At 41.6% G+C, this 22,905-nt stretch overlaps 1 protein-coding gene across 15 annotated transcripts in view; it reads right to left on the bottom strand.

Moving 5' to 3' along the window:
* Positions 1-22,905, bottom strand: part of PTPRF (protein tyrosine phosphatase receptor type F) — a 394,257-nt gene that overhangs the window by 243,182 nt on the left and 128,170 nt on the right. For all 15 annotated transcript variants that reach the window (XM_052800806.1, XM_052800805.1, XM_052800810.1 and 12 more), the window contains one exon: positions 11,639-11,800. In XM_052800806.1, the coding sequence (XP_052656766.1) occupies positions 11,639-11,723 (85 nt within the window). In that variant the 5' untranslated portion in view covers positions 11,724-11,800. The remainder of the gene's footprint in view (positions 1-11,638; positions 11,801-22,905) is intronic.

The following is a 22,905-nucleotide window of genomic DNA, read 5'->3' as shown; positions in this document are numbered from 1 at the left end:
ACACATCGCAACGGGCAGCTGAAAGACCTTCAGCCAGTGCACAGATAGGGGCAAAAAATTAGCAAACCTATGAGTGTTCATGAGGAAATTACATATAGAGGATGTTTTTAAGCTTCATTTTGTTAATGGCATAGTCTCCCCTATATTCTCCCCATCAGCTCCTTTCGAGGAGAGCAAGAAAGTCAGAGAAGGACACTGAGGAGGATTAAGGGCCTGGAAAACACTTTCACACAAAGTTACAAAGTCAGATGGAAGAGAGTCATTGTCACTGGAGAGGAGGATGAAAAAGGACAGGATAAAAATATCAGAGTATCAGGCGACCTAGAGAAGACAGACTGGAAGGCTGTACCTTCCTGGTTCATAAATGAAGAAAAAGAAACATTCAGTTCGAGAAATAACACTGGCAATTCAAAAGCTATATGAGGGAACACTTTCTGTTTGTATATGAGATTCCAGAAATTCCTCTGGAAATTCAATTCAGTGCTCAACAATCCTTCATGTCAGCAAGCATTGCTTAGCGCCTGACCCGAACTTCCCAGCTGCAGTTTAGCACATTATTTTTTCTCCTAGCACTGGATGGGGAGGACTGACTTCTCAATTAGTCCTTCCATTCTGGCAATGGGATGCTCAAGATGAGATGTCATTTCACTGGAGGCCTTATCAATGTGAGCAGAGCAGAAAGACTATCTAATGTGTCTTCAGGATGGTAATCCTCATTTCTGCATATCACTATGATGTCTGTCCCTCTCAAAACAGCATGGCATTGTTGACTCCTGTATGGTTTCCGATCCATTAGCACTGCAAGACCTCTTCTGTATACCAGCTGTCTAGGCAGTTGTCTCTCATTCTGTATTTATGTAGCTGATTACTCCTATTTTCAAACATCTATCCACATTTCTCCTTATTGACATGCATCCTTTCAGACAGTTTCTCCAATTTGTAAAGATAATTTTGAATTCTAATGGTGTCCTCCAACATGCTTGCAGCTCTTCCCAGCTTGTTGTTGCCTGAAAATTTAATAAGCATGTTCTCTATTCTATCAGAGAGATCATTACTGCAAATGCTGAATGCTACCAAACTGCCAAATACCCACCCTATGAGCAGATGTTTCACAGGAAAAAGTCTCATGAGGGAGCACTGAAAACTTTGCTAAAGATAAATGACATCTACTGCTTCTCCATTCACAAAGCCTGTTATCATGTCATTAAAGGAAATTAGATTGATCTGACCTTGACAAATCTACATTAGGCATTATTCCTTTGCCCACGTGGATATAACAATATTTAGAGAACTGTTGCAATTAACAATGCTTTACAGAAGCAATAATAAAAGTCCAGCTTCTTACAACAATTTCTAATTTTACATAGGAAATGGGAACTAATTTGGGTGGGATGAGAAAAGGCAAGAGTATGGGATCTTTCTTTTTGCACCTCCCTAAAACATGTAGCATTTTTTGGCCATCGTTGGGAGGCTTACATTGGGGCAATTCTGGGATAAATGGACCTTGATCTTGACACAGTCCAGCAATGATTGTAACACAAAATAATTCATAGTTTCTTCTGCAATTTGACATAAACCTGGAAAACACCATGTGGCATACTGCATAATACTCTTTATACATTAAGTGGAGTTTCTTAAATTCCTCAAAATTATACAGGAAGCCGTTCTCACGCAACACACTACAGATTAAAGACAATGCCAGAAATTTTAGCTAGATTTCCCTCAGAAAAAAATGCTTTATCTGCAACAGAAGGCTGCGTGTCTAATTGAAAAGATGTTGAGCAGTGCATAGATGCTGACTGAACAACACATATTCCCAGGGATTCTGTCTTAACGTGTAAAAAAACCACAAAATCATACTCTGCTCCTAGAATAAAGACACACAACTCTGCAGCCACAGGAAGAGAGGTGTATCTTAGCATTTGAGAAAAAAACCAAACTTAGGCAGTTAAATATGTTAAATGTTTCATGCATTTACTAAGGCAGAATCAAGGTTCAACAGGCATCATCAAGAAAGACAAGTCCAAACCCTTGTGGCCTACAGTACAACCACAGAGCAACTTCAACAAAGAAAACTCTCTATTTGCACAACTGCCTCAAGAAATAGACAAACGCATTAGAACATGAACTCCACAGTGTCGATGTGATTTAATTCTCTCTGCCCATGTTACAGGCCATGTGCTGTAGGATCTGGAAGACTGCCTCTGCTGTGCACCTCCAGGTCTTAGAAAGGCTGAGATGAGACCAGCTCTGGCTACATTCACAGAACGAATATACGGGCAATTTAGTTACACACAAGCTCAGACAGCATCCTTTACTCACATGCACTTAATGATTTAGCATGACACCTCCTTTATATTATTCAGTCGCTTATTTTTCTATGGTTCACCCCCTTCCACAAATCGAGTTCCATTTCCTCTTGACTGCTGAAGTGCATCTGTAGTAACATCAAATGTTTTCACAGACATTTTAGACTTGAGACCTATTAATAACACCACAGTTTGTTTTACAGGGTACAAAGGTATTTTTCCACTCTCTTTGTTTTTAAGAGCATCCAAAGACGATTTTTGCAGAAACATCCAAAAAACAAATGTCCAACTCATAAAATACAGCCCCCCAACTTGAATGTTGGCTGAAGACCAAGCAGGGCATATTTCAGCCATGAAATGAACTTGTAAAAAGCTGAAAACAACAGGTTATAACTAAAGAACTTTGTGTAACCCCTGATAAACTGTGTGTGATGGAGCATAAAAAACTATGTTGGAAGTCTATATACAGCATATATAAATGACAAGTCAACAGCCAGGGCCATTACCTGGCACACCAAACAGGAGCAAAGGGAGCCTTTCCAGTGCTTGGACTATCCTCATCATCCTCCCGAGAGCCATACTAAACTCTTTGTAGTCAGCTTGCCAAGAACGAGAAGACTGTGCCAGGATAAGGCATCCCAATCCTTTACAAGGGAATATTAAAGTATTTTCTCTGTTTTCCTCTTCAAATTTTACTGATTCCTCCTGCTAGCATACACCCCCCCCCCCATTTATTAAATGCCCTATAAATCAAATGTGGTGAATGCACGAGATAAGTTCACTTCTCTGACAGTTTTCTTGCATCCTGAAACTACTGAAAGCTTCTGTTTGATGCTAAATAGGATTAAAATACATAGTAATCTTCTTCACATCAGTATTTTAACTGGTTTTGGCATTTTACAAGATTTTTCACCACTCATCATTCAGTTCTTCCAATGAATCTTCCCTCTTGTAAATTAAACACTGTGTAAGTACAATATACCTATAGCCTTCTCACTTCCAAGCTGTGTTTTTTACAAATACAAAGATCGAAATCCTTTCTGAAACCAATGCATGGCAACTCTCACATTTGCCTCAAAAGACAGAACTTCAGTTTCAAGTTTGAAAACCAAGTGCCATCTCTGCCTTACGTACGGCCCCACAATGAAAGCAAGAGCTTGGCGACATGCTCACATCTCCCACCCACACATGCCACCAACTGGGTTTGACAAGCAGGTGAAAACAAAAACTCCTACCTGCCACGCACAGCTGTGCTAGTGCCAAAACTCAAAATGGTTATTACAAATGGAGTTTTTCAGGGGCAAAAGACATACATGAGTAAAGCTGCCAAATATTTCCTGGCCTCTTTAAAACCCCTTTTTCAAAACAACCTTTAACATTAGTAAACAACAGTTGCACTAACAGTTGAAGTGAATTGGGCTAAAAATAAATCCAAAGAAAACAAGTAGGTCTTCTGCACTCTGAGACTTAAGTACAGAGGCTCAAGAGTCATTTCTCCTCCCCGTGTAGCAATTAAATTGCAAGGGCTTTTATCACTCACCTTTAAGGTAAGTCAACAAAGTCATCACATGTAGACAGTTTAGAATAAAAAAAAAATACAAGAAAAGCAGCAAAAGCAAGCAAGAAGAATTCCCTGAGTGCAATCTTCTTTTTAAATTTGCAGTATTGACCAGTGCCAACAGTGGACTGATTATGGTCTTTTCTACGAGACCATGGCTACTTCCAGAGAGCCCAGTATCGGCTGAAGTAGAATAACCACATGTAGCAGGGACAAACCAAGTCCAAACCTCTTCTTGACATGCTGACTTTATCCAGAGCACTAACTCAGAATGGTCACCCTTGGTGCCACAAACCTCTGTTGGAAAATGGTGGCATTTCCATTTGCTTTAGGTTTTGACCAGGTACTATGTACATGTCTCAATCCAATTTTACAAAATACGTTCCTGGAAGTCGTATTGTTAATTACTGAAAAAACAAAATGGAAATAATGAGTAATACATGCAATGAAGAGCCATCTGAAAAGCACAGCAGGACTGCAAGTTCATTCTGGCCTGTACTACATGAAATGGAATATATTCTGCAATTATTTCTTTTTAATACCATGTGAATGCCCCTTATTGTGAAGGCTTAATGTTATGAGCATCAGAGAAAGCCCAAACGTAACTGACATTCACAGCAAGGTCTAGCATTGCAGGCTACAATTCATATACAAATGTAAAGCCATCGTTCACTATATAACGTGCTTTAGTTTAATTCAGTAATCCTATGTCGGTAAAGTGTGCAAGGCAAAAGACATTTCTTTGACTTAAAACTTTCAGTAAGCACGCTACAGTGTTTTCACACCAACGAAATAAATGTGATTTGTCTTTGGCATAGACAAAGCACTGATTCTCATAAGGGACTAAATACAGCATTCAATTAAAAGTACACCACTGCTTTTCAGCTACTGATACATAAAGATAGACATCTTACCAGAGAAAAAGCATCCATGAACAGATGCGCTTTTTTTCCCCCCCTTTTTAAACCAAACATGTTCACCATCAAAGAAGATTGACTAACATTCTGAGCAAACAAATTTCATACTCTTAGTTGTTCACAAAAATGAGCTTGATCATCTTATATTACAGTATCATTCTGAAGCACCAATATAACAGACACATAATCAAACAAACAAAAAAAGCATCCTTATTACCACTTCTTTGCTTTTTACAACTGCTCAGCTAAAACACTGAAAGCTCCAGCAGACCCCATACTTTTCCCCCATCTGACATCAATACTACTACTAGCAAGGTGCAGCTTGACAAACCATATTATTTTATCAGTTTCCTGGCACTCCTTTCCATCTGCAAAGAATGTCACCATTACTACTATAGGATATTTTAAATATCTCCTTAAAATACCCACAGCAGCCTCTGCAAATAGTCACAACTGATTAACATCTCGGAATAAATGTAAGTAACTTGCAACTAGATTTGGTAAGTACCAAGATTGGTAGTCAGCTAATAAACTGGGCAAGATTACCTGTACAGAATTACTCAGATGACTGGATAAGCTGGGATCCAGCAAAATACATTTTCATGTACTTATGGGCAGATATTAATGAGCAAAAACCCAAGTCACAGTAATGAAATAGGAGTTCGCATCCTGAGAATCAGAGGCCTAGAAAGGGGTTCAAAGGTCATTACGGAGGACCGTGTTCCCAGCTCAATGCTATGTTTAAAAGGGCTAAAGTGCCCTTGTACTGTGGCAAGATGTGGTCACTTCTCTTCTTGGTCCTGGTCCCTTGACTTTAAAAAACATATTGAAAAGTCTGGAAGATTAGTGAAAAACTGTAAAAACTATTTCTGATCAGGAAAATCAAGACCAACCCATTTTTCTACAACAAAAAAGTACAAACCTTCAGCTTGTCTAACTCTCTTACACTCTAACTTGCTTCTCAGGGAGATTGCATTAAATAGCAGGAGTCTCCAGCCTAGCTGACACAGGTTACAAAATCCAGCGTTTGAACCCAAAACACACATAAATGAAGCTTGAAATAAATACAGATTTGTAGAAGTAATGATTATTTGCCATTTTTACAGATCACATAGGAGACGGGTAAATTCTCTACCATTTAGTCTTCAAATCATGACTTGATAGCCTCCTAAAAGCTACATGCTAGCTCATCCACAGCTGTTAAAAGTAGATGTAGAAATTACTAGCTGAAATTATACAGCCTGTGCTATGCAGGTCAGAGTAGAAAACTACACTGATCTGATTTCTGGCCTTAAAATCCATGAATCTACACTGAAAATAAAATTTTAAGCAGGTAGTTTTACTGTTTTTCTATATCACCAAGCCAGTAAGCACACTCTCTCTCACAGAACGTGTATTAAATGTATCAGCCCCTCAACATCTGCTGCGGTGCTGGGTAACTTACATGGACACTTAAACACCGGAACTCCCTTGTGAAGGCAAGAGACTAACTCTGGTTACGCAGCTCAGTCTGAATGATGCCAACGGCAAGTGAGACTGTTTAGCCCTGCAGAGCAGCAGTAAGTGGGTTAAACAAGGAGCCATGGTGTAGAGGCAAAAGTCAGAGCCTACACCATGGTCTTCACGCAAACCACTGGCCCCAGGATGTCCCCGAAGACTGACAACATGCTCAGAGCTGCCTGAAGAGCAAAACCCGGAGTGAGCTTGTCTGAAGTTACTACATCACCTCTGTGGGCTCAGGAGCCAACACCCACTGAAGGCCAGAAGACAACACCAGGAAGGGGTCACTATATATTTATGCTGTTCTTACATCCTCCATAGGTCTCTGTACTGACCATTGCTGCATAAGGGATTTTGGACTAGGCGGACCTTTGACCTAGCAGCTGATGTTGACTGATGAATGACGTTGGCTTTAACAATAAATAAAAAAGACAAATGACAATGCTGTGACCTGTTGTAGGTAGCAACCCAAACAAATTCACATGACTCCTGCAAGTGCTGGAGCTAAAAGGGGCATGGCTATAAATGCAGAAAAAGATCTGTTGTCTACTCTATACATGGCATTTGCCCTCACAGCATCCCTCCTACCTTGATGTCTGCAACTTCAGTTATAAGCAGGCAGCATTTAGATATTTTACAGAAAAGTGCAGAAACCATGTATACCTATATATATATACACACACACATATATATACACACATATATATATATATATGATGGAGTAAGGACACCAAAAATAAAGCTGCACAATAACTGTGGTTAATATTTCAACCTGCCCCTTAATGATGCAACCCCAATGCCTCAGGTACAGGGGTTTTCCTAAACAGTATTTTCCATGTTCTTTTCACTGATGGAATTTGTCAAGCTAGTCGATGCAGAATTGCAGAAGATTAGTATTTACCTGTGCTGCAATACCTGGATCTGATCATACCAATTACACATAATCACTACGTGCAGTGTTTGGGGACAGGCATGCAAACAAGAAACCAACAAGCAGACACAGATGCAAGGCAGCAGTGGAGAAGCCTCAGGTCCAGCTTTTGGGGTGGGACTCTGCTGCCCAGCTCTGCAAAGCAGCTGTTTTCCAGACTTGCACAACAGCAAGTGTGTCCCGCAGGGTGGCCCGAAGCAGCTGTATTTGGAGCTGAGCTGCTGTGGAGGCATCATTCAGGTTACGAAGCATAGAACGCAGAGATGAATCAGGGAGTCGGAACCTGCCACGCTACTCCTGGGTCCCAGGAACACAAAACAGTAATGGCAGACAGCAGAGCTGGGACACAAGGGGAACCAAGCGCCCTAACACACACTCCAGCGCTCTTCTGTCCAAAACCTCCAGACAGCACTTCTGACGCAATGCAAAATCCCTGGCAAAACAGAGCTCACCTGGAGCCGCGTGTCTAGAAAGGTGATCAGTACTCTTCCCAACCTTCACAAGTATCAACATCTCACCTTCCTATTTTCTTTTTTAATGTGTCTCCAATCCAGTTAGCATCCAAGAAACATGGTTGATTGAAAAAAAAAAAAAGTCTGTACGACATGTAAGAGAGAGTTGCTTTACATCCGAAAGGTATACAAGGGGCAGGGCAGCCTGGAGACACTTGAGACTTAGGGTCCTTGCTCACCAGAGGTGGTGAGAGCCAGAGACCTGCCCTCACCAGCCCCGGCTCACTGCTGCAACCTTCCCCCACCCCCTCAAACAAAAGCCAAGTTTGCTCTTATCTTTAGAAATCAGAAGGTGCAAATTGTTTGTTTATCACGTATCACTTCACAGGTAGTTGGCCTAATACTGCCTTAGTTCTTTGCTTCTACAAGGTCACTTTTGAAGTGGTTTTCTTCCTCAAGCCCTTTGAAATTCTGTGCAAGACAAACCAAGATATATTTCAGTGAGAAAAGACTTTGGATGGGTCACCTAGTCTCTTCCTTTGGCTAATGAAAGCTGTGCCCAGGACTTCAAAAACAAAGCCTAATTTTTAAAAAACCAAGCCAACAACGAAACACACTGCTGATGATTTCTGATGACAGTATTGATTTTTTCCTGTTTTCTCTGCATTTTGTTTTGAGAGGGGATATTTTTGTTGTTTTTTTTTTTATTTTATTAGAGTAACTGACATATTTCCAAAAGCTGGAAAGGAGCAACTTTTAGTTGACAATTGAACTGAACATTAAATGAAATCTGCAAAGTCATTTTTCCTATGCACAATCAAAAGCTGACAGACATGGAAGCACGGAGTGCATTAAAAAAAAAAATGCAAGCAAGCTGAGGGAGAAAGTGTAAAACAGCCATCCTGAATCAGCTCTGAGCTGCTCTAATGGAATTAGGGTCACCCTGACAGAAACACAGTCAGATCACAGAGAAAATTTAATAATTTCTTACTGCAGTCTGTAAAAGCCGGGGAGGATTTGAAAGTGCTTTCTGCCAAATTAGCACTTCTGTATCCACTGTTCATGCACATGTGCCCCTTCCCCCTCACCTTCTCCTCCCAGCACCCCACCAGAGAGGCCAGGAAACCACTGCTCCTGTCCTGCTGGCAGGAAGGCACCCAGCAAGCCCTTCTTTTTCTAACACACTGCCACACGTTTAACCTTTGGATGCCCCTTCAATTCCACAGCTCTGACATTATTCACAGCTCCTGTGAACTCAATTCCAGGAGAGGCACCGCAGCGCACGCCCGGCACTAATTCCACTAGGCGATACATATTCAATCTGTTTTATCTCAGGCGTTAACATCTAGCTATCCGCCAGTTGCCTAATTGTCATAAAGCTACGGCAGCGACACTGAAATGTGTTGCGACAACAGCAGCTCCACGTCGCAGGCAGGGAAGGTAGGGAAGCCCTGGTTGTGGGTGCTCCCCCAGCACCTGGCCGTGAACCACGGGGCAGCCTGCTGCCAAGGATGCAGCACAGCCCATCCCCAGCCCTCCTTCCCTGCCCTCGATCCTCGCTGTTCCTACAAAAAACGATTTTGGGGACTGACTGCAGGAATTCCAGGGACAAGCCTACTCCCACTATCACGTTGCTTTTAATTGGGGAAATGTAGAAATGCTTTGCAGATACGGAGCCTGCCCATCCCTCCCAAGCAGCACTGCAATGGGGAAAAGGAATAATCACAGTGAAATCTCAGGAACAGCCATATTACATCAGGAATCCATGTAAATAAACGGTCTTTGACTGGAACCAACAGGATGCTTAGGGGACCAAAAAAACCGAGCAGGGTCCATATGCAGTGCTCCTTTCACAGCATCCCTCTCTAACTTTTACAGTCAGCTCCAGTGTGCGTATATTATCATACCTTCCCCTTGCCCTTCACTGCTGTCCTGAACCAGGACTCCCCCAATGCCATATTCACTATCGTATCTTGCCCGTCTGCATCACTGATGGCATGACATGAAATATGCAGGGTTTGAGGATGATTTTTCCCCCCTGCAGAGGTGCAGAGCAGGCCCTTTCACACAGCTCCTTGCCACTGAGAGTTGGTGGCAAGATTCAGTGGGGTAAGATAATAGAAAAGCTGTAAATTGCGAAAATACACAGAGCAACACTTTCTATCCTAGGAAACCTTCGGTTAATCCATGGTGGCTGTGGCGGTTAAAAGGTCGTTGTCCTCCAGATCTGCCTTCCAGATTAGGAAAAATAATTCAGAGTCAGTCTGTGCCAGAGAAAAAGGCATACATACAGATACACTTGCTTCTCAACACAGAAGCGTTCCACATCTGAGACACCAATATTTGGATCTAGGCCCGTGAAACAGGGCCAATTCTGTTAATTTTAAGCATGTAGAAGTATTCCACAAAATTAGCGAACCATGTCTAGTGCTAGTTATCCTCAGGCCAAGAACTGTCCTAGGATATCTCAAGCTCCACCAGTTTCCGCGTACCTGATGGAGTGATGTTCCTCTCCTTTGCAGGGGCCAGGATAAAGATAATGAACCTCTGGGAATTTTTATACACCTCAGAACATCAAACATATACTTCTCTGTGCCAGACTCCAAAATGGGCTACAATGTGTAGACATAAAGTGATCTGAATAAGCATCTTCCAGCAGCACCAGCAGCCAGGGAAGAAAGCTGAGGAAGGAGACACCAGCTGCCCTCAGTTTAACTGGGCAGCTCAGACTCATACAGACAATCCGTTGCCTGTGCAAGTCATCCCTAGTGACGACAAAAGTAGTGAATTTGTATCTTTTCTCACATACCCCCTTCACTCTTCTCTCCAGCTTCTCTAAATTTACTCCTTCCCATTCAGTCGAGGACATTTAGGACCCTCAGTCTGTTTCTCCATTCAGCCAGGCTCCTAACCAACATGTATCAAGATCTCCTTCAACTTTCACATAATTACATCTTAATTATGAGCCTGGTGACTAAAGCTGGAGTGAGAAGCAGATGGTTGGTGGCAGCTCAGGAGGTGCATCACGGTCACCTCTCTGCTCCAACTCAAGTATCCCAGGAGCCCTGGGTGCTTTCAAAGGCATGGAGCATTCACAACTGCCAGAGTCTGCAATGAATGTGCAAGCATTTGGACACTGAAAAACTGGTTCTGGTAAAAAAAAAAAAGGGGGGGGGGGGGGAGTGGGACTGCACAAATACTTGGGGATAGTCTAGCAAATACACAAGAGTTATGAAAACCAAGACTAGGCAAAGAACCCACAAGGTTTCCTGCAGTCTTCATACAGGTATTTTCAGCAGTCCACCATCAGCCAAGTTTCTCTCCTCTTGACTGTCCACAACAGCGTTTTGTGCACAGCTTTGCCCTTGGCCTGGATGGGGCTAATCAATGCCTGCCACAGCAGCACTGTAAGACTATCAGGACAATAGGCATGGACACAATAGCTTGAAGCATGACCACAAGGAAACAGTTGACTCCAATGCTGCCGAAATACAGATGTAGGAGAGCTACAGCAGAAGGTAAAAACTTGCACCCTTTCCCCAACAGCTCTCAATCACTTGCCGACGCAGGCGACATGTCTCAGTACTACACAAATTACGAGAGCTGGTAAAAGAACGAGTAAAATAAAGTAACAGGGATACTGTGACCCCAATAGTTCTCTCTTCCTCTGCCCCAATTTTCTTTACCTCATCTGTACATGTTAGAAATCAAATTGTCAGGTTTTGATCTTGCAGCTACTACAGAAACTCTTCCTGCGCTTGAATAAATTTTGTCAGCCTTTTTAGTTCTACTTGTGCCCCTTCACATACATACTGTTCATCTGTATTGCACACGTTGGAAAATAAGAGATTGGGGGGGTGGGGTGTTATCCCTTAGCCATCAGTGTTTCCAGTACAAACCAAGAAAGTTTAACATTTGTTGAAAGAAATTTTACAAGGTATTCAAGCTTTCCAAAACTGAATGTTACTTACTGTCCGCTCCTGCTAAAGGCAGCATCAAGCAGCAGAGGATGGCTGCTGGCACAGTGAGTACTGGGACGCAGAAGTTAGGCACCATATTCCAAAGTAGAGCAAGTCCTCTTTAGATGAAGGCAAGTGGTCAGTACATCCAGTGTTACAGACACAGACTTACTCCTGCAAACCAAGAGAGGAAGAAAAGGAAAATGATCAAATATGACACACAGATTAACTGCCAATATACCAAACTGCATTGTAAAGACAGTTACAGATACTTTTAAAGTGAAATTTAACTCTTTCCTGCTTGAGCAGTAGAGATTCACGTTGATGTCCCCAAATCCAGTAAGCTGTTTTCAAGGGTCATGAGGCATAAATGCACACCCATCTCCAAGTTTATCTTCAGGTCCAGTCTCTCTTATGGCCTATTAATACATCCTTTAGTTGTTCTTTTTCACAACAAATAGTTCTGAAGTTGCATGTTACAATAGAAGGAATAGTCTTAAGCTTGTGTAACTCCTCCTTCATCTATCTGCCCAAGAGAGACACGCTTGATTGCATATGTAGGGTGGTTTGCAGTCAACTGCATGTTAAGCGTAGCTTGGCCCATCCAGCTGGGCTGGTGTACACCAGACGAGTCTCAACGGGTGCAAGCAGGAGAAACAGAACCTGAACTGAATCAGCTGTCAAGTTCACAGGGCTACCAGAATCACAATAGAAGGTTATTAAGAAAGTGTCTATAAAGAGAAGCTTTACCCAAAGCAAACACCTATGCTTCAACCTCCCAAAAATGGAGAGGAGGACTGTCTAAAAGGATTAAGGATTGGATATTCCTTCTCCAAAACACAGCAAATTATCTTGGAAATTGGCTTAATTTGGGCATCTGCTTGGATATAGAAATACAAAAAATTCCTTGAAACCGAACCAAAAAAGGCAGGTATTTAAAAAGAATGCAATTTCTGTATATCTGCCTTCTTTATCTTTTCGTGAGAATACACTCATTTTACTTTCACCTGGAAGTCCAAAGTCTGCCTGTTAAGACAGATATTAGAGGAGGTAGCAAGCCCCATTCCCTCAAAGTGACAACGCTCAGCAGGGACAGAGGCTCACTCTTTCAGTGCTGGGCATCTCAACGCAAGCTCAAGAGTCATTCAAAAATTGACGGGATTCTCCTTCACAAAGCTGCAAGAGTTACCGAAAGTTGGCCACACAGCACTAATAGTGAAAAAAATCTCATGCTGGCAGATGCCAGCCTGAGTGGACCCCATGAGTATCCCTGAAGCAAAGTATCTGAATGTGCACAGCCTGTATGTGGCACGACCCACCACTTCTTGTTGGCAGACATTTCACAAACACATTCAAGACTGCTCTAACAAAGGTATTTTTGCATTTTGCTAGGGTTTTGGAAGAGGAAGTGTCTGGGTTTGTTTGGGGTTTTTTTGAGAATCACTGAGCTTTTGATGGAAGTAAGTATCACATGTTATGAACATGTTTACTTCTGTCAAAAATATAGTGCTCAAAGAATGCCAGCAATGACAGTGCTGAGGGAAATCCGCAAGAAATCTCAAGAGAATCTACCTAGGCAAATATTTACATCGCATCATACTAACAAACAGCAGATCATGATTCTTCTCCATTCTGTTACTGTATTTGCACAGTAAATCTTTTCACACGTTATAATATCACACAACACAGAGAAATCTTTATTTATGCAATGTCTTCTACAGCCAAGACATCTGAAAATACTTTACAAAATAACCTAGTTCTAACCTAGATGCAGAGAGAATACTGATCATCTCATTCTGCTTTTATTATCTCAATGAGAAAGCATAAATCCAAGTAAGCTCAGCAGCAAGATTTTGAATACTGCAAAAGACGTTCTTCGTACCAGCCGCACACTCAGTTCTCTTTGTTGCTCTCCAACCTCCATATCCTCATTCATCTCTCGCCAAAGAATTACTAAAAGCACCATTAACGTGTCTTACACCGCAGAGACAGATACAGATAGTTGTATCTTTATAGCTGCATAAGCTCTACTCCAACGGGAAACTCCGTTCAGTCCCCAAGCAGTTTGCCCGGTGTTAGCCAGCTCTCCAGATATGGCCCACACGGGAATGGGAAGAAGTGCCTGGATTAAGAGTGAAGATAATGTCTCTAAATTCTGTGTGTACGGTGCTAATTTGTGCAGCCCAGAGAAGCGAACCCACTGAAGCACACTTTAAGCTGCATTACATCTGGCTCAACAGCAGCCAGAATCTTAAGAGGCTACTCTTCGGGGGGGAGGGGGGGGGGGGAACCAACAAGGGTTGAAATTACTGTGTCAAAACTAATGATGTGTGTCAAACTCTTTCAGATTAGGACAGAGAACAAGTTTTACAGGTGGTGCTGAAAACATTTTAGGTATGTATCAGACCAGATTGGGGATGAATAGCTTTCAGAAAGCTTTTCTTCTTTCATTCACTTCCATTAACAACAAAAGCGTCTGATGTAATGGTGTATCTTGAGTGCAGATTGCTCAGAAGTCATGTGAATGGCATCTCCACAGCCCTCATTCAGGAGTAACTCTCAGGAACACAAAAACCTCAGCTAAAGAATAGGTCTGTCTCTCGATTTCTCTCTTCTTTTAGCAAATGTGATCAAGCTTCTCTCCAGTTTCAAGCTTGACAGATTTATAACTTTCCTCTCAAGCCCATGAGATACATACAACGCACATCATGCAAAACTGATGAATTGTCAGTTACCCTACCAGATGCTTTATAGACTTGATCTTTTTGCAACTGTTTAGTGCTCTATAATAATTTACCATCTGGTAGAAAAGCCAGATTTTCTTATGCAAGACTGCTGTCTGTCCCTCCAAAGTTAATAGACCACCTTTAGCCCTTAACAGGATCAAACTTTGCTGCTTCCTCTTTCCGTGGTTGCTCTGCCTATGGAATTGTCATCTGCATTCAATATTTAAAGCCCTTTAAATTGGAATGTTTTAAAATTTTATAAATCTCAGTAGCTGTCATTCTCTTTTGAAATTGAAAATATGAGAAAGCCTCTCCCAGTGGTTCAGCTCTCCCATTTTTAGAAGCGAGGTGTTCTCTCCCCCAACAAGACAACCCAATATTCAAAGCAAGGTGGCAGGGTGTTAGCTGAAGCTCAGTTAACCCTTAGAAGGCCAGCGTTACTCTGACAGTTTTGAACAGCCATCTTGAACCAATGCCAAAGGCTTCCTTTCCTGGGACAGAAAGGCAGCCAAAGACAGAAAGTAGCTATAAACCAAATAATGTTGGTAGATTTTAGTAATGAGCTAAACACATACAGAGTCAGTATTGCTTTGGTAAAATCAAGTCCAACAGCAACCCACCAATTAATGCTCTTAAGACTCTTAGGGTGTCTTTTGCCCCAACAACCTTACACCTCTTCAGGCTGCTCTCTCGTGCACCTGGAACTATCTCCTGTGCACCAGATGACCTCAACTCCCTTCATTTGAAGGCTTCCTTTAATCTCACTGCTTTGGCTAGCATCTCACAACTAATTTCATTTGGAAGCCCAGACACTGTAGAAGAAGGTTTTTCAAAAATACACATACATTCTCATTGCTACTTCTGCATCTGGTCCTAGCAATATTATAAACTCTAGACCACATAACCCAAAAGGAGGCTGAGGCTAAGCACTCCAGATGGCTTTGTAAAAACAGCTTTGGGTTTAGCAAGCTAAAATCCTGCCTCTGCTCCAAACTCAATGTTAGAGCTACTGAGTGCTACTTTGGCAGAAAACTAGAAAGTGGGAAAGCACAACAAAAAAAATGGCAAAGTTCATTTAAATAGCTGACTTTGCCATGGGGCAGGTGGATGGAAAAGAGGCAGTCTTGAGAACATTTTTGAAACCTACATGGTTTGATTCTTTCAGACAACCAGAAAAAGCTGGACTCATTTAAAACAGAGCCAAGAGTACCAACAGCTCATATGGTACTAGCAGATTCTGGCAATGAGTATGTCCCACAGGAGATGGCGAAGAGATTAGAAAAAGCAGTCAACTTTAAAGACTCAAGAGGAATTTCAAAGCAGCACTGAATAGCTCATGTCCTCTATGAACTCTTCTGGAAGCTAAACTGAACTGAAGCAAGTGTCACGTGGGTCACTAGCCATGAACAACAGCATGGTGAAGAAAAGCATCCCCAAAGTAAGCCTGCCCATTGCAAACCAGGGACAAAAATATTGCACTAAAAATCGCTTTTTAAGTTTAAGCTACTTTGCATCCCAAAGTATCTAACAAGTCAGCACAAAAACGTTCCCTGCAGGAACCCCTGTACATCCACAGAACTGCCAGGTTCGGTTGCGTGTGTGACTACTGACACCGCGTTCACTGTGAAACACAGTTAAGAGACTCTCTAGAAACTTACAGGGCAGGAAGGTAAGCCCAGTGCATAAGCAATGTCCTTATCTGACCTGGAGACATAACAGTAGCTTTTCATAAAGGAACCTGAAACAATTGTGTTTGCTTTTCAAGGTGGAAACTTCTTAAACATTCTCAACATGAGCCCAAGGATGCAGGTCAGAAAACACCAACTAGACGCTACCCAGATGATAGTAAAGATGGGGCTAAAACTGCATCAGCTTCTCCCAACTCTACCGCATGTGCAGCACATAATGAAACCCAATTTTCCTTCTGGACACCTACCCACAACTTTCTATTTTACACAAATACCCTGAAGGGGAACCAGTGCTCCAGAGACGCCCAATCACCACAATACTTTAGGGTGTCGCACAAATAATGGGAATCAAGAACTGACCAAGCGAGGAGGGGGCACATGCCACGCAAAGTAATGAGGCAGCTATTTATTCTATTAAAAAATAAGAACAATAATTGGCTACGGCTCAACTGCTTCACTCTGTATATATCACCTCATCTGTGCTCTGAAGGAGGAAGAGGAAAACCATGATGCACCATATAATTCAAGATCATCTTATTGCACACATTAGAAGTTGTAGAAGCACAGTTACACACAAGTTAATGACTTTTGAATGTTTCACTTCACTAGATTAGTATTCCTTTAGCATAGATTTCTTTGTGCTTTTCTGCGAGAAATATAATATAAAGAGACTTGGGGAGTACAGCAATATGGCCAAAAAAGACAAAACGAGTCTCATTTCACTCCAAACTCCCACATGCAGGGAATGTATTAGAGAGATTCAGTGGGGAGATATATGAAGATGGCAACACTAGCTTAGATTTAGGGAGGAACTTGATATGAACTTGCAATACAGTAAAAAGGCCAAAAGCTAAAGTGGCTGCTACATGAGCAAAGGTATCACCTCCAGGACCCAGGTGTGAGCAGGCATAGAGCATCAGTTTGAAGACTCTCAAACCATCTGGAGAGAAGGGATGAGCAAAGCAATTCAAGAACTGGGAAGGATAAAAATCTCTGTCAAGTCGCAAGCGCTAGACAGACTGGCTAAGCAAGATGGGGATTTGATAACCATCTGTAAGTACATGAAGGATACAAACACCAAGAAAGGAGTGGAGGAGTATAATTAGCCACGGGCATATAACTGTGAGTAATGGCATGAGACAGAGCAAAAGAAAGTGTATGTTGAATATTCTCAGTAAACGCTCCAAAAAAGAAAGAAGAAAGGAAGAAAGAAAAAAAAAAAAAAACCAACCAGAACAGACCCCAGCAGGAAAATGTTTCATCATCTGTTTGGATGGAAATTAAAAGCAGGGTGGAAAAAAACAAAAAGAAACACCCCAAAATATCCCATAATGTAGGGGGGGAAAAAAACCCCAGAAAACCTGAACAGAGGCAGATTGGTATGGGGAAATACATAAAACAGCAAGAAGAATTCAGAAGTACTTCAAAAAGATTCTCCTTATTTTGGCAAAGCCTTAAAAAACCCCAAGCGTTAAGACTTTAGCAACAAGCTGGCCCAGCTACAGATCTTCGTGATCCTGAACACACAATCACAACTTGACCCAAGGGGAGAAGCACAGGGAAAGAGAAGCTTTTCAGCAGGATACAAGCACAGCTTGGATACTCCTGTCAGCCTTACTGGCTACATTGGCTTCCGATGATATTAATTTCTGAAAGTGTCATTGCCTGCAGACAAACCTAGACAAAAAGGAGGATTTTTTTCCACTGGAACAATGATTATGAAGGGCCCCATTAAATAACTACAGTGATAAGTCAAAACATCCACTTAAAATATAGATCAGCCTTGAGCCTCACAAGCCCAGCCATCATTCACAATGAGCAGTAAACACAGATAGCTGTAGATCACCCTACCCAAGTGTATAGGCTCTTAATGCCTGCTGTAAAGTCTCCTTAAAAGTAGACTATTGCATATCGCCCTTTCAACAGAGGTCTTTCACACTTACAGAATAGGCCCAGCAGTGCAAACACATACATGGATTAAAAATCCAAGGCAGTAGAAAATTCTGCAAAAATTAAAAAGAAATTCAGCTATTCCTTTAGCTATCAGCAAACTCCGTTAATGTGGAAGAACATGCTCATAAGCCAGCCGCTTCCTGTGCTTTTTCTACAAATTATTTACACACATGACAATATACTATTAATACAAGTGACCGTGCCATTACAGACTTGCATTCAGCACAATGGAAAACAGTGTAAAGATTAAAATCACAAGGTACAAAGTCTCCTCCTCTAAACCCCAAATCCTTGGCATCAAGTTCCACACATCCAGGATGTAGAACAGAATGTTTTAAACTAAAGAGAGGAAGAGCCGAGAAACACAGTCCTTCTGGGCTTGCTGCTTACAACACACTGCAGCTGACTGCTATTTACTGTACAGCTGTGGTACTGTTATTCCTGCATCTGGCTCCAGCAATGCCAAACACGCTGGTTCTGTATCTTTCAGACTGACAGACCAAGCAAAGCGGAGCAGATGCAAGATCCACCGAGCACCAAAACTAATTTTAACCAAAACAGCAAGAATGTAAATGATCAATCAGATGAGCGATAATCTGTCCTTCCTTCCCTTCAATGATTTGCATGGTGTCTACTGGCTTGAGACCAAACTAAATTCTAAATCAATCCTAATTCAAAACTAAATCGGTTTCTTCTTTATAAGAATGCTTTTGCTCTATCCACATGTCTACGCAGCTTTGTCAGCAGCCTTTGTTAGTGGAGAAATTTTTCAGAGAATTCCTGGAATCTGAACAAATTGTAAGCCCATTCTCTGGCTCGGGCATCTCAAGCAACTACTAGAACAGTTTTCCTTTGCAGAAACCATGAAAGTTGGACCCTATGAGAATATGATCTTTCAGGTATTCTGTTATTTTCTCAGTAATTTTTGCTTCAACCAGAGTACAAGGTATATAAAGAACTGTCTTCTGAAAAAAGTGGCTCTTTTTAATGAAAAATCCCTTACTTTTGCTGGAAGTTCAGTTATGTTTTACATAACATAGCATACTATTGGGGTCTGCTCACTTAATGCTTTTCAGATTAATAGCTTATTCCAAATCTGCTTTTCCCAAGACCTCAATTTCTGAAATTTGCTTATTTTTTATATTTAGAGAGACTGGGCATAATACTAGCACCAAGTCTTCCACAACATTTTTAGCAGTTAAAAACTGATGCAAAGTAATAATTTCCATTTTTGGCAGTACCCTTCTCTTCTTTAATTGCCGTCTTTAACCTCCCATCATCCAGTAAGCCCAATTTTCACACAAGACAATGGCACTGATTTGCCTAAATTATTTATCTTCTATGTATAGTCGTTAGTTCTTCAAAGCCCACCTTAGATCTTTCAATTTTCCTTTTATACTTGTTATACTTTATACACTCTACTACTAATACCTAGGAGCTGGGTTTCCAAATTTTCATCTTAAACAGCTTCTCAAACCTGCCATCTAGCTAGTGTGAATTACTCTGAGCCTTGCTAATTTAACTGCTTTTCCCAGCTTGCTTTCTTATGTTCCGCTACTGGTTTCAAACCACATCAAGGAACTGGTTCACTCCCCCTCCACCCCCTTTTTCTTTTCTACTCGTACTTTCTCCCATTTTTAATTTTAGGGATGCTTTGAGTAACTCGTTCACTTTCTTTTAAGTCATCCTTTCTGAAGTTTAGCATCGTTCTCAACATGTTGATCTTCTTGGCCCCTCCAAGCTCTATGACCGTACTCATGCACTACGTGCACCATAGTCATGGCCACTCATGAAGACGTACGTGAGGATCCCACAAACAACTTCAACCTTGCTGACTCAGCAGCAGCTTGACAAATACACAGGTGATTAAATAATGCTGAGCAACTACTTGTGTCTGGAGCTATTTTAAGTCAGGCTCTGGAAAGCATGCACATGCTGGCGACAAAACCTCCACCCACCGTCTCGCAGCCACTGTTGTGTGCGGCAATCAAGTAAAAAGGACTTACTGCTTTGATCCTGCTAACAGAGACGATAATCGTTCTCCACAGGTCCACCAAGCGCCCACGAAGTGGCAAGTTCACAAATGCATCTCGGCTGCTGTCCTTTCTAGACGTGGTCACCACCAGTGCAGGAGCAGCACCACGGTATCAGACCAGATCCCAGCCCCAGCCAGCCCGTCAGCCAGCTCAAAGACCGTGCAGGAGAAGACAGCAGCAGGCTGCCACGGGGCTGGCTTCTTTTAGCAGACGCCATCATTTAGCAGACAACTTATGCCCTACTGGAGGGTTTATATATCCAATTAAACTTTCTGTAATTCTCGTCTTGTGAAAATATGAACATTTCCAACGCTAGATTTTAGAATTATTCTCTCCTAAAGGGTTTTGAAGTTAATTATATCATAGTTGTTATTACTGTCTCAACCACAGATACTGCTTGAACCCCATTATTGTGTGTGTTACTGAAGGCTAAAATAAGAATAGCTGCTGCTTTGGTGTGCTCTGGAGCTAGCCTTTCCTACAAACTGCTTCTCTAACCTTTGCCCAAACATTATGTATGCTCAGTTTATATGCAGGTATTTAACATAGCCCAGTAGGGTAAATGAGCTTATTACATTTATTAAACTGAATTCGCTCCATGCAGAACGCCCCCAGCATCCTGCAGTCCTCTGGCTCTGGAAGCATTTGGCTGTTACCATGGAAGACAGCACCCAGAAATTCCCTTCGCAACTAATAAGCACGAACTATGAAAGCACAAGTTTCATGCAATTGCCTTCTGTATGAAAAATGAAAACTGTTTCTGTAACCTATAAAGAAACCAAGATGCAATCAAGCTTATTGTAATAAGATGCTAAATTTATGATTATTCCTTTTTTTTTTTTCCCCTTCTACTAAGGCCCCTTTGCTTTGGCAAAAGAAAACACCCTCTGAGGTAGCATATACTACATAGTACCCAAGCCATATTAAAGGGATGTAAATAAAAATCAAGCCCTAGATGTAATATAATGTTTACTGAAGATGAAGAAACCAAAGGTCTGTAAATTAAGAAATCCTGAATTAATGGTGGCAAAGTCAGTCTTAACTCTGACTCAGTCCAAAAATACAATTTCTCTCCTTCAGTAGCACTTCAGGCTAAAAATTAAATTCAGATTTCTTGCATCATATTCTGTACAGTAAGACACACAAAGCATCTACACATCAGATTCTGTCTCACTCAGATCTGAGGCTGTGCGTTCAAAACAGTTTGATGGAAGAAAATCAATTAATATATTTTACAAGTCGTCTTTTTTGGCAGATCAAAGCAGTAGTTTCCTAGTTACTTCCTGGCTAGAGGGACTGAGATAACAGCTACATCAAGGCTGCAGTGAATCCAACACTTTCTGGACAGACCAGCCATCTTCCATGCCACAAAGCAAATCCCAGGACTCCAGAGTCAAACAGGCCAAAACCTGCTTCCACGCTCACGTTTTCATGCACACATTCTGCAAGTAAACTCACATGCGTGGACCACACACAAGTGCTGAAAACTTAGAGGCAGCAGATAGGAAGCCTCCATGTGGCTGCAGTTCCACGCTGCCTGCCACCTTATCAAGGATGCGCAACCTCATCTGCTTCGGATTAGAAAGATGAGAAAAGGTGGGAGGCTAAAAATATTCTGCACATTTTAATGAACCTGTAACGACTGCCTCTCCCAACCTCAGAAAGAAATCCAAAACATACAGCAAAAGTAAACAACATCACCTCTCAGGTAAGTTGGGCACATCAACACCCCTGCACAATTCTCGCTGCTCCCTGTACCTTGTGTGATCCTGTACCTCCCATGGACCCTCACCCACCATAAAATCCATACCAAATGTATGTGGGTTTTTGCTTTTGATATAGAGCAATTTCTTCATTACTAGAAAAGGCATGCTTTGCTAGCCAAGGTTATTGAGTGCACAGCAGCTATGTAGCTACTTCCAATGGCTTTGGCATTTCTACACTTGGGAGGCAGCAGGAGAGATCAGTTCTTACATTCAGCATGGCACAGACATACTGATATGGGATATTCTTCACCCTTCAGCATAATTCTCCTCCATGACATCCTACAGCTCTAGAAGCTTCAAGTTTTGCAATTCAATCTTAAGTAAGGTATTCAAAGGAAAATGAACAAAACCTACCACCATAACACTTCTGCATCCACAAGACAGTAGCTTGCTTTTCATTTTTATAATCCCATCTTAAAAATTCCTTCTTCCCCAAACTTTGAGAGAATTTCCTCTGTACCTCAGTTACATCTTACAACTGCTATGTGTTCTCTTTACCAGGTGAATCGTCCCATGCTAATGGTCTGACTTAAGACAAACCTGAATCCTAACAAAAGATCAACCTAAACAAAAATAAATTATGTACCTCACATGAAACTGCCCTTTTGTAATGGAGACTTCTGCCAATAGCAGATGGAAAGACCTTTGAAAAATAAGACATCCCATATGCCGTCTGCAGCAACTTCGTAGCTTTACTATTGAAATTATCCACTCTTTCCTTCCAGGCCACCACCTTTACATGACCTTGAGTAAAACTTAAAGAGGATAACACATAATGTGCAGCTTCTTGGGACACCATTCAGTAAAACCTAAGGAAAGAAAATTACTGCTAGCTGTTTTTTCAATCCATTTGTACATTAGTGTGCTGAAATGCATACTCGGAGCCATTGAAATCAGATTCAATGTACATTTTACAGTACTTAGGAGGAAAGCTATTTTAATTTTGTTAGTTGCCAGGACATAAAATCCTGAAGGCAAAAAGCTTCCAGCAGAAAAACAGAACAGATCTTAAAGGGGAAAGACATTACCTAGCTTGATGAAAAACAAAGGAAAGCTTAAGCAGGACCTGGTTAAGTACAGCTCCAAGGAAAGGAACAGCCCCTGTTCCTC

This window comes from Harpia harpyja, chromosome 11 (assembly GCF_026419915.1).
Source record: "Harpia harpyja isolate bHarHar1 chromosome 11, bHarHar1 primary haplotype, whole genome shotgun sequence".
Classification (NCBI taxonomy): Eukaryota; Metazoa; Chordata; class Aves; order Accipitriformes; family Accipitridae; genus Harpia; species Harpia harpyja.
Note: the sequence above shows the minus strand (reverse complement) of the source record. Positions and strands in the feature narration are given on the sequence as shown.